The sequence below is a fragment of the Vespula vulgaris genome, chromosome 17 (genome assembly GCF_905475345.1).
Source record: "Vespula vulgaris chromosome 17, iyVesVulg1.1, whole genome shotgun sequence".
Taxonomy (NCBI): domain Eukaryota; kingdom Metazoa; phylum Arthropoda; class Insecta; order Hymenoptera; family Vespidae; genus Vespula; species Vespula vulgaris.
In genome coordinates this window covers 4,409,409-4,429,626 of record NC_066602.1, presented here as the reverse complement: position 1 = coordinate 4,429,626, position 20,218 = coordinate 4,409,409, and the positions used below count along the sequence as shown (strand labels likewise).

General features: G+C 33.7%; 1 protein-coding gene across 2 annotated transcripts; it reads right to left on the bottom strand.

Annotated features, from left to right (window-relative positions):
* Positions 1-29: 29 nt before the first annotated feature.
* LOC127070063 (paired box protein Pax-9) lies at positions 30-18,441 on the bottom strand. Of its 2 annotated transcripts, none has more exons than XM_051007919.1 (6): positions 17,764-18,441; positions 13,208-13,248; positions 9,776-9,996; positions 3,502-3,748; positions 1,985-2,153; positions 30-1,904 (listed from the first exon to the last, which is right to left on the bottom strand). In XM_051007919.1, the coding sequence occupies exons 2-6, from the start codon at positions 13,218-13,220 to the stop codon at positions 1,388-1,390; spliced, it is 1,167 nt and encodes a 388-aa protein (XP_050863876.1). In that variant the 5' UTR covers positions 13,221-13,248; positions 17,764-18,441; the 3' UTR covers positions 30-1,387. The 2 variants fall into 2 exon arrangements, with proteins under 2 accessions (XP_050863876.1, XP_050863877.1); XM_051007920.1 differs by having other exon boundaries at positions 3,502-3,700; positions 17,764-18,440.
* Between the last annotated feature and the right edge of the window lie 1,777 nt (positions 18,442-20,218).

The window sequence follows — 20,218 nt, the reverse complement described above, 5'->3', positions numbered from 1 at the left end:
TTTTGTTAATTAGTGTAATAAAAACGATATCATTTTGACTAGTGTATTTTAATGATATTATACAGGATAACTTGAGATTACGATTGTTAATTATTTGATAATAATCAGAGGAAAAAATTGATTAAATTTAACATCTTCAAGTTTGAAGACTCGACAAAGTTACTTTTCTCAGAAAAAAAAGAAAGATATTGTGGATGACTATTTAGTAAAATTTTTACGTTATCCTTATTCTCTTTTACACACTTGGTAAAGATATATAAGCCCAATCTTATAATTAAAATCATTTTTGTTACATATATCATTGATAAATAAATAATAATAAGGAAGAAGACGAAGAATGCAATATTCAATTATGCAATTAAGTGACAGCGATTCAATCTAAATCTACAATAAATATTTCTTTGAAGAATTTTTCTAGTGATAAAAAAAAAAACAAACAAAAAAGATTGATCTCCATCTTTTGTCTTTTTAAACATTAATTACACTAATTAGTCTTAATTTCTAGATTTCTTTTTCTATCAACGGAATAGATATAAGATCTCCTCCTTAAAAATGAAAAAATTAATAGAAATAAAAACATTGTCAAGATGGTAAATGCGGTTGAAACTTGTCTTAGAGACATTCTTATCATACTGAGACATTATTTTTTTTTTTTTTTTTAGAAGCCTTTAGATAGAAAGAGAAGAAAAGAAAGAGAAAAAAACCACAGCAGGACGTAGAGGCAATGTGCATTTTATAGTGCATTAATTGGACCGAGATGAGAAACAGGATAAAAGGCTTTTACAACGTTGTAAACGCAAAACTGGCATTCTTTCTTTTTCTCTCTCTCTCTCTCTTTCTTTCTTTCTTTTTCTCTTGTTGCTATATAATTTCTCTCTTTCTCTCTCTCTTTCTCTCTCGTTGCTATATAATTTCTCTCTCTTTCTTTCTCTTATGCCTGTTTTATGTCACTCCGACATTTCATCGTATTTTACACTAGTGCACGTGTCAACGGTACAACACCAAACTCGTTTATAGCTTTACTGCATCATGTGCCCTTTTCATATACATATATATATATATATGTATATTTTCATGTCTTCTTCCGTGTACTCACACTTTACAGCCGTTACTTTATTAGCCTTTTCGTTTAGTCATTCGGACAACGATATTCATGTATTTATTCATATTTTCACTTCTTGGTCAAAATCAACAAGATTCTTACTTATCATCTTACTTTACATTTGGCGAATTCAGACGTCTATGTATCTTGGTCAAACATAACAACTTATTAAAGGTTAACTTAGAAATTATATATAATGAAAGTTAACTTATAGAGATCTTACAGACCTATCATACTACTTCATTAAACCTAAGATCTAGATGAGATTTGTTTGTAAGATTTTCTTTAAATTTCTTTGTTCAAAATGATACCGCATGGTTGTACGACGTCTATATTTATCAACCTAGGCCTTTTTGAGGTTGATTTCTTTTCATCCTTTTTAAGAAGTTCTTCTATCGAATAAGGATTTCGTTTTTTTTGTACCTGAGCTGGTCTATTTTCAACAGGTACTTCATTACTTGTTACTGTTGTACTCGTCTGTTCTTTTTCTATTGCAATAATTCTTTTCTGTTGATTTTGTTGTTGTTTATTGTTTTGCTGTTGCTTATCCGTTTCCAATGAATTTATTGGTGGTGTCGGATGTCTTATAAATGCACTTCGATCGCTTCCTATTTTCTGACCAAGTTCTAATATAATCCTACCACTTTGAAAGGATTTATATTGATCCTGAGATTCAGCGTTTTCCTCTAGATCGCTCTTGTCTAAAGAATCATCACTTCCTGCCATAGAACTCGAACTAGACTTTAACTCCACTTGATTTTGTACTCCATTTTGATCGGTTAATCTTTCTGCATCTAGAGATCTAAAGAAAAAGAAGCATAAAGCAAATATTTATATAGCGTTTTTCATTATTATATTGTTATATTTTTTCAATGAGCTTACGTTAACGATTGCATTCCATGATGTAAATGTAATGTTGTAGCTTGATACAACGACGAATAAAAACTTGGATTCCAAGAAGGTGTACCATTGTTTCCTGAACTTGTTGAAATCTGTAATGGTCCTAACGCACCTGGGTAGAACAATTGATAGTCTGTCCTCATTAACGATTCTATAAAAGAAAAAAAAATGATCATAACTATTAGTTATGAAAGTTAAATTAAAGTTATTTATGAAAAAAAAAAGGAGGAAAATTGAGGCTGATTGGTTGATTGTTGAAAAAGAAGCTGTCAAAGTCACGTCAAGTCGAATATTTATCTTCAATCTTTCGTGCTGAATTTAATCATTGGATAGAAGGGCTGTTTCGAGTTTATAATACGTCACGTGAAGTTTTAACTTATCGTTTGTGGCTAATAAGTGGATCAGGTTGATGTCAGCTGGCGCGGTTTCAAGTGCCCCTAATATTATGCAACCCTTTTCATTTATTTGTTCAACTGGTCTCAATCTGTGTGGTCCCTCTCAATTTTTATCTTTGATCCTTTATATAAATCGATTTTTTTTTAAATTATTTTTAATAGACAAAATTATATAACGTGAAATACATATTAATTTTTTAGATATAAATTAACAATTAGTTTTGTTTTATGAAAAAATGTATTATGGTCTATGATATTAATGTTACATGGAGTTGTTTGAGATTAAAGTAGAATAAATGTTTACGTTTTAATTCGATTTCTACCTTTAAGGGACTTGAAAAAAAAAGGAATTGTTTGATGTAAAAATTGCATAGGTCACGAAAGAGAAATGATTTAAATTTGAAGATCCTTTCTCTCGGACCAGAGAAGATTTATCGAAGTTTGCGTGTTCTTAGACTGACGAGTCAATCACGTTGAGTACCAAAGTCTTCACCAAATTTCTTCTTGACTATCGACTTTCTTCAAATTTCTTCTTCGAGACTAATCGAGGCTAAAGAAAAAGGGTAAGAAAGGAAAAAACTAAAGATAGAAAAGAGAAAGAAAGAAGAAAAAAAGAGGATTTGATGAAGTCTTAGATCGATTTCGTGTTAGAGACAGATGTTTAAGAGATCGTTGATTGAGGTAAACTTATTAATCTATAAAAAAATATTTCAATATAATAATAGCCCTGGAGGTAAAAAATAAACTGACACACACACACACACAATATATATATGTATGTCTATATCCTTTTATTTTTATATCTCTAATAAAATAATACTTTTATTAATCGCTGATTTATAGTCAAAAATTTATCATCAAATGATAAAACAGAGATGTTACTTTTTGAAAATAATACATATATGACATACAAGTTTATAATCTAACATTATTATTAAATGATAAGAATGTAAATATGATTTTCAATTTTATACATTTTATAATAATACTTTTATTAGTTAAAAGATTATCATCGAATGATAAAACAGAAAAAAATTCAAAAAAATCTCGAAAAATCCTAAAGTATTTAAAAAATCGTAAGAAAGATAAAAAAATGGGATGTACCTCTGGAAGCAACATTGGAAGAGATTTGCGAAGCATATCCAGTGGATGAGCTCCCTTCGATTCCAGGATGATCCGTGTGCAGTCCACCACCCCTGAGAATTCGGTTAACCGATGAAACGGAAGGTAAGCTTTGTGGATCGCAAGCTCCTTGTCTAGCAAGTTGTTCACGTATTTCCCAGGCAAACATCGTCGGCTGTTCCTGTTTCATTCGTAGAATTTTCTTAACGACCGTAGGTGTTGCTACTTGCTGCAATTGCAATATAAACATATAAACTCTGTCTTGGTCTCTAAAAGAGAGACTTTCATTTTAACGAGAGACTCTTCGAAACGTCTCTCTTTCTCCCTCTCTTTTCTCTATTTATATATATTTCTCTTCTCTCCTAGATTTCACTTTTCTTTACTCATATACACGCGCGATACCGCATTCGATACATTTGAGGAAGGATTCTACAGTGGATCGTAAAGATTTAACTCCAGGATTATCTTCTTCTTACACACGAGAAACCATTTACATTCTTGATAGTTATATGGGAGACTATTACGAGCGAATATTTAACTTTTACGATCCAGCTTTTAGTTTTCTAACTAAAATTATCTACCAAGGATATGTCCAAGATCTAATAAGTTATCTCCCTCATATTTTCAGATATACGTACAAAGTTTCTTCAATAGTTGTATTAGCGAGTGTAATAGTTGTATCTATCTGAGAATAAATTGATCAGGTCGTGACATCTTATTTCTCAATCGAGTTAAATGTAAACGAAACGAAACGAATCGACAGGAAATTTGGTTGGAAAGAGAATGTCCTCGGCATATGTCGAGCACAGGTGAAGAAGAGGATCCATAAGACCAGGGTCAACGATCAAGATAACCAACTAAAGTCCGGTAGGTGGGTTATAAACCTACTACATACTTTATTTCGATTTTAGACCTCCGCTTTGGGACAGTACGAGGAAGAGAACTATCGTCATCTGCCAACCCCATTCCTGTCCAGTTCCGTCGTCTTTTCGAAGGTGAGAGAGTTACTTCAGTGTTTCTCAATCGTCAATTCCAAAGTGATTTTAACGATTTTCGATCTTTGAATTAGAACAGAGATCTATCGTCATCTATTAAAATTGTTTAGCTCATTTTCGTAGCCTTTTCAAAGGTTCCAAAAGTAGTGAGTTCAGTGATTCTCAATCTCAAAGTGATTCTCCCAATTTTACTTGCCAATGAGCTTTTAAAAGAGGGGACTACTAATGGTATATACAACGCAACAAGAGAGGAGCCGCCGCTGATAATTTCATGCTAATGTTATGGAAATGTTATTCGGTTTCATACCGAGATTTTTGAGATCGTCGACTCGTGCCAAAGGCGACGAACCGAGAAAGAGAGTAGGGAGAGAGGGAGAGAGAGATAAAAAGGGTGAATCTTTTTTGCCAATTCGATCTTCCCTAATTTCTCTCGAATTTTTGTTGGTTCAAAATTTATTTCTAATGTACAACCTACGTCTATATATTATATATAATTTTTGCACTTTATGAATTAAGGGTTGTGTTTGGATTTCTTTTAAGTTTTAGATGCGTCTTAGTTTTCCTTTCCTTTTTCTGTAATCGTTAAAAAGACAACAATTACATTTTGATTCAATCTCTATACACTTGCGTACTTAAGTATATATTTCGTGTCTGTGTGTGTGCGCGCGCGCGTGCGTGTGTACACACACACACACACACACATATATGTTATGTCGCGAAAATATTCAAATAAATCTTAAGATCGAATTATAACCAATTTTATAATATTTTTGGTATTCGAGTAGAAAGATTGAGAGTTACTGCCGAGGTACGCTACGTTTAAGGGCGGTTATGGCAAGAGCAGAGGACGGGGAGGGTCAGCCTAATAGTTTCAGAGGGTTAGGACAAGCCTCGCGTGCTACCAGGAGCATCTCAGATTCTAATCTGACACTTCCGTCGTCGTTGCCACAATTACCTCGGTCGACGTTGTGTATACGTGTCCTAATGTCGATCTCTCTCTCTCTCTCTCTCTCACCCTACCTCTAGCTATCCCTACGTTACGAGCTACCTCTCCATACGCGTGTATTCGCTCACACGGTCGAGGAAATTGGTTTGGCAGGACGGACATATGGCGCTAAACGTTAGATAACGCAAACCGTTCGAACAGGTTGACCAACTCGGTAATTACCGCACGAACCTACTGTGTGTGTGTGTGTGTATGTATATATGTATGTGTGTGGGTGTGTACATCCTAGCTGATAAAGGTTATCAGGACTAGCAACAATCTTCGATCCTTTCCTTTTCTATTCTGTTTGAAAGAAAGAGACAAATGATAATTAATATATGAAATATTTATTGAAAATTTATGTTACGGTGCAAACGGCATAAGAAAACTATGTATTTCTATGAACCGATGCATTTTGCTGAATAACACGTATATATGTATGCGTGTGTGCGTATACATCCTTATCGATAATTAAAATGTGAAATATTAAATAGGAATTTATATTATGATGAAAACTATATAAGAACTCTAAGAACAGATTAACTTGTATGAATCGATGCAATTCGTCAGAAAAAAGGAGAAATCAACAACGACTTCATTCATGTGAGAATACATTTTATATGTTTCTTTCTATGTTCTCTTCCATCTAAATCATTCAAGTTGAAAAGTAAACATTGTAGGACTAGTCTGTTTAGATCTTAATTACCTGATAAACCTGGAAAACTGAACGTTTTTCTTTCTCTCTCTCTCTCTCTCTCTCTGCTCGTAGATAGTACTCGAAAGGATCCATCGATCCAGAAAGTTTTGAACGATAATTAACAATAATTGAAAAATGAAGAAAAATGATTCATAAAGACAGTTTTGTTCCGCAACAAAATTTCACAAAACTCAACAAAATTTTCATTATTGTTTACAATCTAAATTGATGTCTATACACGCATACACACATACACATTGATCTCGTTTGTCTGATTGATCGGATTATTCTGATGATAATCAGTCATCGACGAACTTGCGAACGAGTTAAGCGTGGGTCATTAAGGCGGGAAAATTTGAATGTTGTTCTACCTGTTAAAAAGAGATTCCTTTACAGCTGTGGTAAAAGAGTGACGCGGGCATTACATTTACCACGAATACCACGAAAAAGAGAAAAGAAAGGAAAGAGATCAAAGTTGGAAAGAGATAGCAGCAGATTTTTTCGTTTTCTTTTTTTTCTTTTTTCGTCGCCCATGACGTTCCACTTTATTACCTTCGCTCCTTCGACTGGGCGTGCATTTTTCATGAGACAATTTTCTCTCTCGTGATGTCGCCCCATTATCCTCTCTCTCTCTCTCTCTCTTTGTTTCTCTCTTTCTCTCTCTCTCTGTCTCTCTCTCTCTCTGTCTCTCTCTCTCTCTCTCTCTCTCTCTCTCTCTGTCTCACTATCGTATCGTATTGGAGCGCACGCGTATGCTTACAGATAACAGGCGAAAGTACTTACGAGGACACGCATCGAAAATGTTACCTCATGTGTACGGGAGAAACACGTGTAGATCGTCTCGATAGTTTGGTAATTAATTCCATAGCTCGTATGCCAAATTGAACGATGCGCAAAGCTTCTGGAAATTACATTCTAGATCGATTCATCCCTGATTTTTACCTATCTTTCCTTCTATACTTTCTTAACAATGTTCTACTCAAAACATTTTCTACTTATACATTTCCATTTATTTTCTCTTACAATTACGATTTCTATCAATATGATATTTATAAAAATGTTAGATGTTCTGTCGAAAAATTAAAAAAATTAAAATATGAAAAAAAAAAACAAACTCCTAGGTGGGATTCGAACCCAGGATTCCTGCTTAGGAATCTAATACGCTACTTATTACTCTACCCACTCTGTTAACTAAATGTATCCAAGTAATGAATCTACATCGAAATATTAAAAATTCAAATTGAATTTCTAGAAAAACAGCTGGTCACTAATGTCTCATATTTGACAGTTGTACTATAATAGACATTTTCTTTAATGTAATTATAAGACCGCTATTGTTCGAATCCTAGGATCACAGATAGCTTTACCTTTTTGGTCGGTATTAAATAGTAGGTGTTCTTAATGGAAGAGATGACAATGAAAGAAAAAAGGAACTTAAAGGGATAGCTTTGTGTGTTAATTTTATACCACACATACACATACACGCACAAGCTGTATCCGATTTCGAGAAAAAAAAAAGAAAAAAGAACAAGAAGACCACTCGTTATCCAATTATCGATCATTTTAATTACCGATCACTTTAATTATCGTAAAAGCCTCTTTGAAGGTTTACTATCTTGTGATCTACCTCTTATAGTGAGAAAAGAGAGAGAGAGAGAGAGAGAGAGAGAGGGAGAGAGAGAGAGAGAGAGATGCAGGTATCGTGATAAAGATCTAGACAGTTTCTTTTTTTCCTGTTACTTTTCTTTGATCTTCGAAGCTTCGAATGATTAGGCGAAACTAATAAAATCGATATCAATAAGTATCTTATATTTTCACGAGTAAGAAGGGAAAATGTAATATTTTCAAAAATTCGGTGTATATCTACAATAATAAATTTATTCATAGTTTTTTAATTTTTCTAAGGCCAAGAAAGAGATGCATCCTATAAGAAATTTTTCATACGTGTGAACCGTAGAATTATATAGTCATTAATGTGTGTGTGTAGGTGTGTGTGCGTGTGCGCGTAGAATCACATGCCTAAGGGATCTATTAGGGTTGAAGTAGAATTACACTCAAAATCGTTTTCATCATTTTCTACGATATTATCAAGCACATCAGAGAACGAAGAGAATATTTTTTCTTGTCGTTATTTAAAGAAAATTTAGTTTATACAGGATGAGGCACAGTGTCCTAGGGTCAAAAATGATTTTATAAATGTTTCGAGACTTTTTAGACAAATTTTTTTTTTTTTCTATATAAAACTATAAATCTATGAAAATTTTTGCCTATTCTGTATATATATAGTTTATGATTGACAATCAAAATCAATTCTAAAAATATATATATACATATAGTGTGTGTGCGCGCGCGCGCGCGTGTGTGTATAGAAAAAGAGAAGATCTATGGCCTCGTATACTCGTTTTAAAAGTAGACATTTATTACGACGTAACATTATTTTAGATCGATGTAACGTAAGTTAATGTATTTCATAAAACTTTTATCGAATATGCCATTTACATTACGCCACAAGATTCTCATGGAGCTTTTATGAGAAAACATGTAAATCTTGAAAATTTATGAAAACATGTAAAACATAAAAAAATGGTTTAGTTATTGATCCAAAATGTAGATATTTCTCTTATTTTTGTTGTAAATTATTATTGAAATACATAAAGGGTGGGAGCATAAAATCAATTATTTTTTTTTGAAACTTTTTAAGCTTGCAGTTAAGCTTGTACAATCTGAATAAAAACATTAATCTAAAGTTTTGAAAAAGAGTGATTGATTTTTAAAATCACTTAGGATTTGTAGATATTAGATATTACAGAAAAATATAATTATTTTGTTACGTTCATTGTTATTTCTTTTTATTTTTGAGCTACCGAAAAGAAGATCGAAATCATTTTCACATCGAGTACTTGATTAATTTAACATACGAGATCCCATAAAACGATGATCACACATCATCCCGTGATTCACAAACTGGGCGTACCGTGCGAACGTACAAACGCGAACAAGAAAAGCGTGCAAAAGCCATGAAATTATGCAAATGTAGGACGTCGCAAGGTGTTTGGATAATTGCGTCTTATGGTCAACACACACATACAAACACAGGCCTTACTTAAAATCACATCAGGAATGTCCGAAGCATCCTCTATCTTCTCGCTATATTATCTACCTTCCCCCTTTCTCTCTCTCTCTCTTTCTCTATCTCTCTCTCTTTCCCTTCGTTCCTAACTACATTGGGTCCTTTGATTTTGTTGTTGTTGCTTATTCATCTCTTTTTTTTTGTCGAATGAATACGATCACAAAACCAAATATTTATTATTATTATTATTATTATTATTATTGATAAGTTTACCAAAAAGTTCTATTTTGTTTAAAGATAATTGTGTTTTAATGGGACACAACTTTTAGATGTAAAACTTGTACATACCGCTTTATTTTCATATATATGGGCTATTGATCTCGTATAGATCAAAGCCTCAGATTAAGATAATAATAATAATAAAAATAATTTTAATATGTAATAAATATATTTTCGGGTTTGTTCAACCAATAAAAAATGTGACTCGATTATAAAAAATATAGACAAACCTTAGTTTTACTTCCACCGATGCTACCTGGTCTGATACTTCCAGTTTCGTAAAATCTTGTTAATATTTTGGAAACACAGCCATGAGAGACGAGTAATTGTCGTGAGATATCGCAAGGTCTAACACCGACTAATGCTAGTTGTACGATACGTTGACGTACACAGTCTGGTAAAGGTCTGCCATTAACAAAAACACCACCAAGTTGATTCACTCCTGCTTGACCTATAAAAAATAAATATTTTTATATATTGATACTTATTTATAATTCATTTCCAATGTAAGTAAGTATAAATGAAGAGTGTGATGTTATATGTGTATTATTTTCTTTTTTAATTTTCTTCAGGTAGAATAAATTATTCTTGTTTTATTTATATCGAGTTGACTGATAAGTGATGTAAATAAATTTGTCAAAAACATTTTTACATTATCTAAAATATTCTGTGTTATAAATATTACATATAGAAAATATTGATCTTGTTTAGTATCATTTACGTATTTATATGTAATATATCGATATTATATTTATAGTATTTTTCATGATAAATTTCGATAATGGGCGTATTTAAATAAAATATATATGAATGATATAAAAAAACAAATCGTTAATTTAAAAATCTACATTTTATGAGTATGTAAATAACCAAATAGATATAAAACGCGAAGTGTTACAGGTAAAAGGATGATTTCGAACGGTCGTCGATCTCATAAAAATTCCGAACGAAAAAATAACGAGATTTCTTTTCTATCTATTCGACACTAATTTTGAAAGTTTTATCGTTGAAAAGACACGCTTCGATCGATTCCCTATAATTTTTATGGCAATTTGTCCCTCTCGACTTAACGGGGAGATGTCTATTCACGAGGATCATCAATTTTCATTTAAAATTCTCTGCCAATAATTGTTTTCATTCTCCTATCGAGCGATTAAATAATTTTGATCAAAGTTCAAAGATTCGTTCAATCATTCTTCTGTCCAAAACACCCTTAATAATAATAATAATGATAACAATTCTTACTATTTTTAATAATAACATATATAATTACATAATACAAATAGAAATGTGACAATAATAATCTAGTAATCATAAACAATAAAAGTATATAAAAAGGAATTAATTTTGCGAACACTGTGCTATATTATTGTTTGTGACAATTTCTGAATAAAAGAAAAAAAGAGAGAAAGAGAGAGAGAGAGAGAGAGAGAGAGAGAAAGAGAAGAACGACTACCTGAATCGGCCTGAGGGGAATAAGTAGAGGAAATTATAGCGCTTATACCAAGCGGTCTCGAGCACGAGTATAGGAGAGCCGGAGGAGGGAGAGGGCCAAATTATTATTACGGCAAAAAGCAAGCAGGAAGGCGGTCCTATCTACATAAAAATCAAGCTGGTCCGAATTCACGAAAAATAATGCCTTTGAAAAATAATCCTGAATGCACCGGCACTGGCATCGGCACCGGCACCGACACCGGCACCGGCAACGGCACCGACACCGGCACCGGCAACGGCACCGGCAACGGCACCGACACTGCTATGCGCCGCAGCACTGCACTGCACTGCACTGCACTGCACTGCACTACACCGCACCAAAGTGCACTCAGCTAAATCAAGCGAATCCGATGTAACCCGACGTTTCTCATCTCCCATAACGAAAGAATTTCATAACACTGTGAACGTTAACGTCCCATCTGCGTAAATTGAAAACATATGACCACGTATATATGCTCAATTTATGATGTCCAATGCGTATTTATGTATGTATTATACATGGATATGTATGATTTCAAATTTGGATTTATGTATGTTCATGTGCATTTATCATGTCACATGTGTATGTATGTATTAACGTATATATTTGTATATTAATGGTGTCAAATATGCAGTTATAGTGTCAAATGTATATTTATGACGTCAAATGTGCATGTATGACATTAAATGTAGATGTATGGTGTTAAATATATATGTATGATGGAAAATCAAAATTCGCCATCGAAAATGTGATATTAATAGGAAAAGTAGTGTCATTTGGATGCTCCGTTGCAATCTTTAAGTAGATACGTATGTATGTATTCGCGATACGATGCTTACGTTGCTCGAGAGACGGTAAACTAATGCGGACCGGAAATGATCGCTATCACGAATGCCATTTAGGTTTCTGCCCGAACTTTATACACCTGCCTTTACCTCCAATCACGATACATCTAAGCTAATAGATTCTCTCTCTTTCTTTTTCTCTCGTACACACGTGTGTTTGTTTTCTTAAGGAAATTCTTGAGTATGTAAACTTTCTTTTTCTTTTTTATCTTTTCTTTCTTTTTTCTTTTTAAGAACTCTTCAAGTATTTAATAAGTATTTAATAGGCCGATATTCCTTTAATGAAAATGATCTTATAAATGGCCGGCTCTTCATCCCTCCCTATTTCGATATTATCTTCTTACATTAACGCCATATCGCATGCACCTTTTTTCTCTTTTTTTTTCTTTTTTCTCAACTTTCATACAGTTCCTTTCTTTCTCTCTCTCTTTTTTCTTTTTTTACTTTAATTCTCTCACTATTTACTTATTTACTTGATTTATAAATATGACTATAATATGTATATAAAGTAATATCTATGTAAGCAAAAGTAGTTTTTGTATTTAGTGAGAATGATGTCTCTCTATTGTTGGCGAAGAGAAAAATAGAAAAGAATGTTTAAAGATTTTTGGATCATAAATAATAATAATAATAACAATATTACATGACGCGTGCATGTAAGATAAGTATATAATAAGTATATGTATACAACTGTGTGTGTGTGTGTGTGGCGTATAAGTGAAAAATTTTGAAGGAAAAAAAATGAAAAGTCGTAAACAGTCTATAAGATCTACAGATCGTAAACGAAAATGATCGAAACGTTTTATGTTTTAGAAAGAGAAAGAGAGAGAGAGAGAGAGAGAGAGGAAGAGAGGGAGAGAGGTAGAGAGGGACAGCAAAGAAGAAGAAGATAAGATCGAGAACTAGTAATACACGAATGAAATAAGAGAAACCCCACAAAGAATATCATTAAAATCGTTTATAATGAAATGCTTTTGTGAATTTTGACGATCTTGAAAGGAGTTTCAAGAAAATTACTTAAATCTTCAATATATCGATACTTTTGATCTTGCCGTCTTGATACGATTAACGACAATTTATAATCCGACGTTTTATAAATCATTCTCGAATGAATATAAAAAAAAAGGAATATCAAAAGATATACTCGTCGTTCTCGATTTTAATATATTTCTCGATCCAATCTTGATCTCGATCTCTCTTTCGAAGAAGAAGAAGACGAAGAAGAAGAAGAAGAAGAAGAAGAAGAAGAAGAAGAGAGTTCTCCCTTTCGTTGCTCCTTTTCTCGCGGATATGTTGTCTTGATTTATTGTTGAAAGCTGAAAATTCTAACCTTCGTGACTCACCTGTATGCGGCATGGTAAAACGTCTGTTTTCGGTTCTCTTCCTAAAACAGATTAGAATTGTTATTATTTAGAATATATGTATAAATATAAATAAATAAATAAATAAATAAATAAATATATATATATTGAAAATTCGGGATGAGAGAATTAGACAAATTTGTAAAGAAAAAATCATCAGGGTTTCATACAAACATTCTCTATCAGATTTTAATAAAAATTGGTAATTTTGAGAATTGATAATTCCGAGAATTTCATATACAAAATTTGCTTTGACGAATTCAAATGATTTTTTATAATAAAAATTTTATCAATTTTCTAAAATATCAACAAGTTTATAATCTAAATAATCTTCAATATATTTCAATGGTGATCAAATAAAGATGAGTCTGAATTTCCCGAATTATCGGAATAAAATAATGTAAATAAATTAATGAATGACCTAGTCACCTTTTGATTCTCCAAGAGAATATACACACACGTATACACAATATGTATGTACACATATATATCTACTTATTAAATACAACTTATAAAGAGTCTTTATTATACAATACAAGAGTGGCATGGAAGTGGCGCGAAGAAACGGAGTTATAGTCGCCGTGGATAATGAATTTAAATGTATTCAAAGGGCGCGCTTGACGCTTGACATGGCAACCCTTAAATATGCAACCGTACCGATAAGCCGAAGCGCGGCTAAATATTGCCGGTAGTCGGCCAACCGTGATTCTCATTTCTCTCATAAGATATGATCGTACAGAGATTTAGGCCACAATCGAGTATGAAAAAGAGAGAGAGAGAGAGAAAGAGAAAGATGATTAAGATAAGTAAGAATTCGTTTCCGTCTCGTTTTCTCCCGTTTACATACACTAAATGACATTTAAATTAATAAATACATATGTCGATTCAAACGAATTACTTAAATAAATATATTAATAAATAAATGAGAGAATTAATTAATTAAATTAAATTGAAATAAGAAAATTATAAAGATTATTTTACGAGATTATTAGAAAAAAAATATATATATACATATATATGCGAGGAAACATTAATTTGATTGCAAATTTTAGTTTGGAAGTATAGTAAAAGAAATAATAGAGAAAAAATAGATGAGGGTAGAAAAGGAGAGAAATATGGAATGAGAGTGGCTAAGAGAGAGAGAGAGAGAGAGAGAGAGAGAGAGAGAGAGAGAGAGAGAGAGAAAGAGAGAAAGCGGAAAAGTACGTGGAATGCGTGCGTAGCGTGGCGGGTGGCGTGTACTTTGTGATGCAAATTAATGCGCGATTACCAAAGCTTCCCTTCCCCCTCCCTTTCCCCTTCTCGTCGTTCAACGTTTTTACCCTTGCTTCCTTGGTCTCTACTCAAGGAAGAGTACAGGTAGTAGTACTAGTAGTAGTAGTAGATTAGTAGTAGTAGTAGTAGTAGGTGCACCACGTACATCGGAGTACGATCGACCTCCGACCCTCCTTCGAAGTCGATGCTTACCCCCTATTAGGCCTGCTTACACGCTCGGCCTCGCTTGGGACCTTAATCTGATCGAATTATTACACGCGTTACGCTTTCTCCTATGGCTATCCTTATGAGAAATACCTTTTTTGAATTTCAACATTATTTTTTGTGTAGTTTTTTTTTTTATTGAGGAGTTTGATGAGTTTGATCCTTTTGGTTTTTACGGAGGAAGAGAAGGATTGAGAAATAAGGGTGGTTTTGTTATTATGGTATTTTTGGATTTCAAAGTGATTTTTATGGGTAGTCTTTTGAAGGGTTGTATAATAAGGGTGGCTTCGTTTTGTGGTTAGAGTTGAAACTGATTTTTGTGGTTGGTCTTTTGAGGGGTTGTATTACAAGGGTACTTTCATCTTGTGTCTTTTCGATTAGATAATAGTCATTTATAATTTAATTTTTCTTTATAATTAGATATTAATATCAAGCGTAATAATAATTAATATAATCTTTTTTTCTTACTTTCTGTACTATTATTTTTTTCTGTTATTTCTCTTGGCTTTGCAATAAATAATTTGTTTTCCTTTTTCCTGATCTAACTACAATCACGCTTAGAGTTTTCTAGTTTTCACAATTTTCCTCTTTTATCCTGATACTAATTTTTTTTTTAGCAAGACAAACTGGTATCCTTCAACTTTTACAATAATTTTCTTCTCCTTCTTTCAGTTTCTTTTCTCTTTACAAGATAAGAACAATCATGTCTCATGTCTTTTCACTTCAAAGATAATTTTCTTTTCTTTTTTTTTTTCCATTACAAGAAAAGAACAATCATGTGTTGAACATGAATCATTGAAGATTATAACAGAAGCCATTGAGAAAGACCATTGTCTTGCCAACAAAATATCTCGATAATGAGGATTGAGCGATTATAGTAGACCGTAGAGGGAGATGGTAGAAGGTAGAGAACTTGAGGAAGGCGAAGCAGAACTGCAGCAGAAGCAACAGCAGCAGGAGCAGCAGCGAGCATGAGATTTCTCGCATGCCATTTGTTTTGCCGATGTTACTCTTACAAACACGTGTCTGCAACCCTATCATCCTAACCGACGCCATTCTCACGATCTTAGTAAGTACCTTCGACCAAGCAAAATCTTTCCAAGCATTGCAACACACGCTCTTTGGCTCTCTTGCCCTTATCCTTTTCGGTGATTTCGATGCTGGATAAATAAGACTTTTTTCTTTCATATTCGACATCATGATAAATAAAATTAATCGAATATAACGATGAGATTTTCATTTAGGTTGAGAACCTCGCGTTTGTTACGAGTAAATAGTCGCTAAGGTCACGCTTTTACGTGTGTAAGCCTTAAGCTAAATCTAGTTTTTGTTTATTCATTAGGTTACCCTGTGTGTGCCTTTAAGTGCTTACGCCAAGAGAAGGTTTGACGGAAAGAGAGAGAGAGAGAGAGAGAGAGAGAAAGAGAGACAGAGAGAGAGAGAGAGAGAGAGAGAGATGGTGAGTGTTCGCGAGAAGGGTCGCGGGGGCGTTGGGAGGGTGGTGGACTCTCGTATCTCCGATACGCCACCAGCCATAAAAATCTGAATATATTAGGTCTACATGAACACGACATCTCGCTTGGATCGTGAACACGTTAGCACGATAATCTATGCCTCTTTCCAACTTACACTTTGCACACGCTTATGCGTAAACTCATGCCAGCTTACCGCATCCTAAGTTATATCCTTTTTTCTTTTCTCTTTTTCTCAAAATATTCACCAATGAAACTCGTTCACTTCTTCTTTTTGCTACGTAGGAATTTTTAAACGGAAAGTATCTTTTTTGTTTATATCGATTTCCCATTTGTAATAATCAATAACATTTTTAATCAATGTCATCTCATTGAGAAAATTTGGCGCGAATTTCTGCATCGAATATACATGTATCTTCTTCTTTCTCGTAATATTAATTTTCTCGTCGAATTTGTACTATATATTTTTTTCTCTTTTGTCTATTTTAATTCATGAAAGAAAAATTGTGAGAATTTCGAGACGAAAAGATTTGATACATAAGAACGACATTTATTAAAAGATCGATTACGTAAAGTTTCGGTTATAGTCGACGATGACGACGACGACGACGACGATGACGACGATGATGATGGTAAAAAAAATACATGAACACATTGAAAAGGTCAAGTCCATGACATACTCTTCTATTCGAAACATTTGGAAAACTAATGATCACACAAGTGGTAAACGATCGATCGGCTTTTTCTTTCTCTCTTGTAACATTATATATTGTCCATGCTTGGAAAGAATAAAAGAACGGTATATGGGGGAGAGGACGGAGGGGTAATTAGAATAATTCGGGCCGCCTTGGTTCACGCCAAGCCAAACGAATTTGCATTTTAAATGAAGCGATGGCGTGCCGTGCTTTCTTTCCTCGCCGTCGCCAGGACTTTGTCTCTCACCTTAAGAGAAACTTTTGACATTTTTCTAAGCACAAAGTATATATATTTTTGTAAACTATATAAAATTTTCATTACACGTATATATCTCAAGAGAAAATATTCACAATATTTAGAGTAAACTTTTCCTTATTCTCGACGAGGGTATTTATGTTATTTATACGAAAAAAAAAGAAAAAGAGAAACTATGATCGATCTATAGATCATCATTATCTCAAGCACAAAATATTTGAGATATTGTATTTAAAACAAACGTTTTCTTATTATTGGAGAAGAATTTAAGTTTTTGTATGAAAAGAAAGACAGAAAGAGAAATATATCATCCATAGATCATCGTCGATATCTATCTTTTTCACAAAACGTAGACGTGACATTGAGTTACACACTGAGTAGGTAGTAGGTACGTAACGAGGGGGGGATCGCTTTAATTGGCAAGAAACTCGCGGCGAGGATAATTTATTTGTCCAGTCGATGCCGGCCGACAATTACACGCGGAAACGTCCGTCATGGTGCGTTTTTTTCTCTCATCCCAACTGGAGAAAATAAAGAAAATAAAAAGAAGAAAAAGAAGAGGAAGAAGAAGAAGAAGAAGAAGAAGAAGAGGAAGAGGAAGACGAAAAAGACGAGAGTGAGAGAGAACGAACGTACCTGTTGATTTTTATAATCCAGACTTCCTCCTAGTTTACTCTCCGTCGTCCACACAACAAATAACAATATCATCCAACGATAGTATGATCTTCAGGCTCCGAAAAAGAAATCTCTTCTCATAGGCTAGTGCTTTCCTCTTGACGTAAACATGTTAAATAGTTCACCTGATACTGTCTCTTCTCATTGACAAAAGAAAATGTCAACTGATAGATGAAACAAAAAATCTATATATTCCAATAAAAAGAAATTCACCTTGCGATAAAATCGAGACACATAAAACACACTTAATTTTTTTTCTCTCCCTCTCTATCCCGAAAAAGAAGTAATTAATTGAACTTTCTCGATCGTACGTTCTCTCGTTCTATCTAATATCCTTAGATCAGAAATGAATGAGTGATCGAGGAAGAAAAAAAATTATATACAAGTAAGTACAAGAGAAGAAAAGCCGAAAGCGCACTCCCTTTTATCGTAGTAGTGGAACGACACGAGGAGAAAGAGTGGCAAGTCGGTGGCAAACGACGAGGGCGACTGCGGTTGGCCGTCGAAACGCGCCGTGCGCGCTCGAAGAGGACAGGACGAGAGTCTCCGCGAGCTTGATTATCTGAGACCGTTGAAGGAGAGAGAGAGAGCGAGAGAGAGAGAGAAAGAGGGGAGGAGAGGGAGAGGGAGGAAGAGAGAGAGAGAGAGAGAGAGAGAGAGAGAGTAACGACAAGGGCACACACGAGAGAGGAGACGATGTGGACCACGCCGAGGACACGCCGTGTCTGAAGCGAAGCCTTGCCCAGTCGCAAACGGGGGTTACGGACTTTGCTTTCGATTTCCTATCCCCCCTCTCCCACAATGTCTCCCTATTCTCCCTCTAAATCCCCCTTCGACCAGGTTTATATATCTCCTCACTTCTTTATATACGATATACCGATGTCGATATTCGGATCAGAGTGATTGATCCAATATGATTTTCTTGATTCCTTTAGGTTGGTTTTGTTTGTTAACTTTCTTAGTTTAACGTTATAGATTTTAGAGAGAGAGAGAGAGAGTGGACAGAAAGTTGATGATGATGATTTATAAGAGATCGTTATGCCGATTATTTCTGTTATCTCTTTTAGTTTCATTTCTGTCTTTTAGAAAGAGAGAAAGATGATCTATGTAAGATCAATATGTCGTTTATTTCAATCGTTGTTTTTTTTCTATTTGCCTTATTAAAATAAGAGAGAAGATTTTAGAGAAAGACACGGAGAGAGAAAGAATATAATTAATAGTAATTGCGTATTTATACAATAAAAATATAACATTTTTTAATAGAATAATTGTTATAGAATGTCGCCTTGAAAAAATATTGGGTGACTATCGTCATCGGGATTGAAATAATTAATCTCTAAACATTCCTCTGAATTATTAGAATAAATATTAAAATGAAATATGTTTAGGAGTGTCCGTTTTCTCTTTAAGTACAGTGTCTCTGACTTTAGGAGAGAGGGAAAGATGCGCGAAGGGTGGGGGTAGGCAAAGGCCGCACTTTAATACGCTCCTCCCGTTTTCTTCTCTCTTTCCTTCTCTTAAATCCTCTGTCACCTTCTCGTTTCTCTTCATTTTTCACGTATCTTTTCTTCTATTTTTCTAATCTCTTTCGATTATTATTTTTTAATCGCCTGTGAAACTTAACAAGTCGAGCGGTCATATACTCGTGGCTCCTGCGTGACGTGATCATGCTCTTTTTTTTGTACATGTTATACTCATTTCATGTTCAAAAACTTTTCATTTCGTCTCACGCGAATTTTCTCTTTATCCTCTTCTTTTTGCATGTGAAACTAACTAGCTAGAATTTTTTTCTCTTGTTCTCTCTCTCTCTTTCTATTATATATATATATGTCTGTGTGTGTGTATGTGTGCCGGTGATTATGAAAGTGGTCTAAGTCATATACAGTATTCAAAACAATTAGAAGATCACATATTGCAATTATTGTCCTCGTCAACACGACACATCATTTCTGATATTATAAATGCGTGTAATACAAAACGATGAAAAATCAATTCTTACAGTTTTCCAGGTCACTTTTATTTTTCTTTCCTTCCGTTTACTGATAGCTTCGTCGGTGCTATAGAATCAATTCGTAATAGCGGTGTTCCAATTGTTTTGAGTAATTTATTTTTTTTTTGAGATACATACATCTTGATGTATTTGGATTTGATTTATAGAAAAATTATTTTTTTCTATAGCGATAAAAAAAAGATCGAACCAGTATGCATTGTATATTTATTCTTAAAAAATAATACTTTTATGTAATTCGAAAATTTTAATAATAGCGCGTGACACAAAATATCCCAAATGATTTGGACCACTTTCATAATCACTGGCTCATGTATGTATATATATATATATACAGAGAGATAGAAAGAGAAAAAGAGATGAATTGTCAAGGGTCTTACATAACATTCATCTCTTTTTATTAGAAAA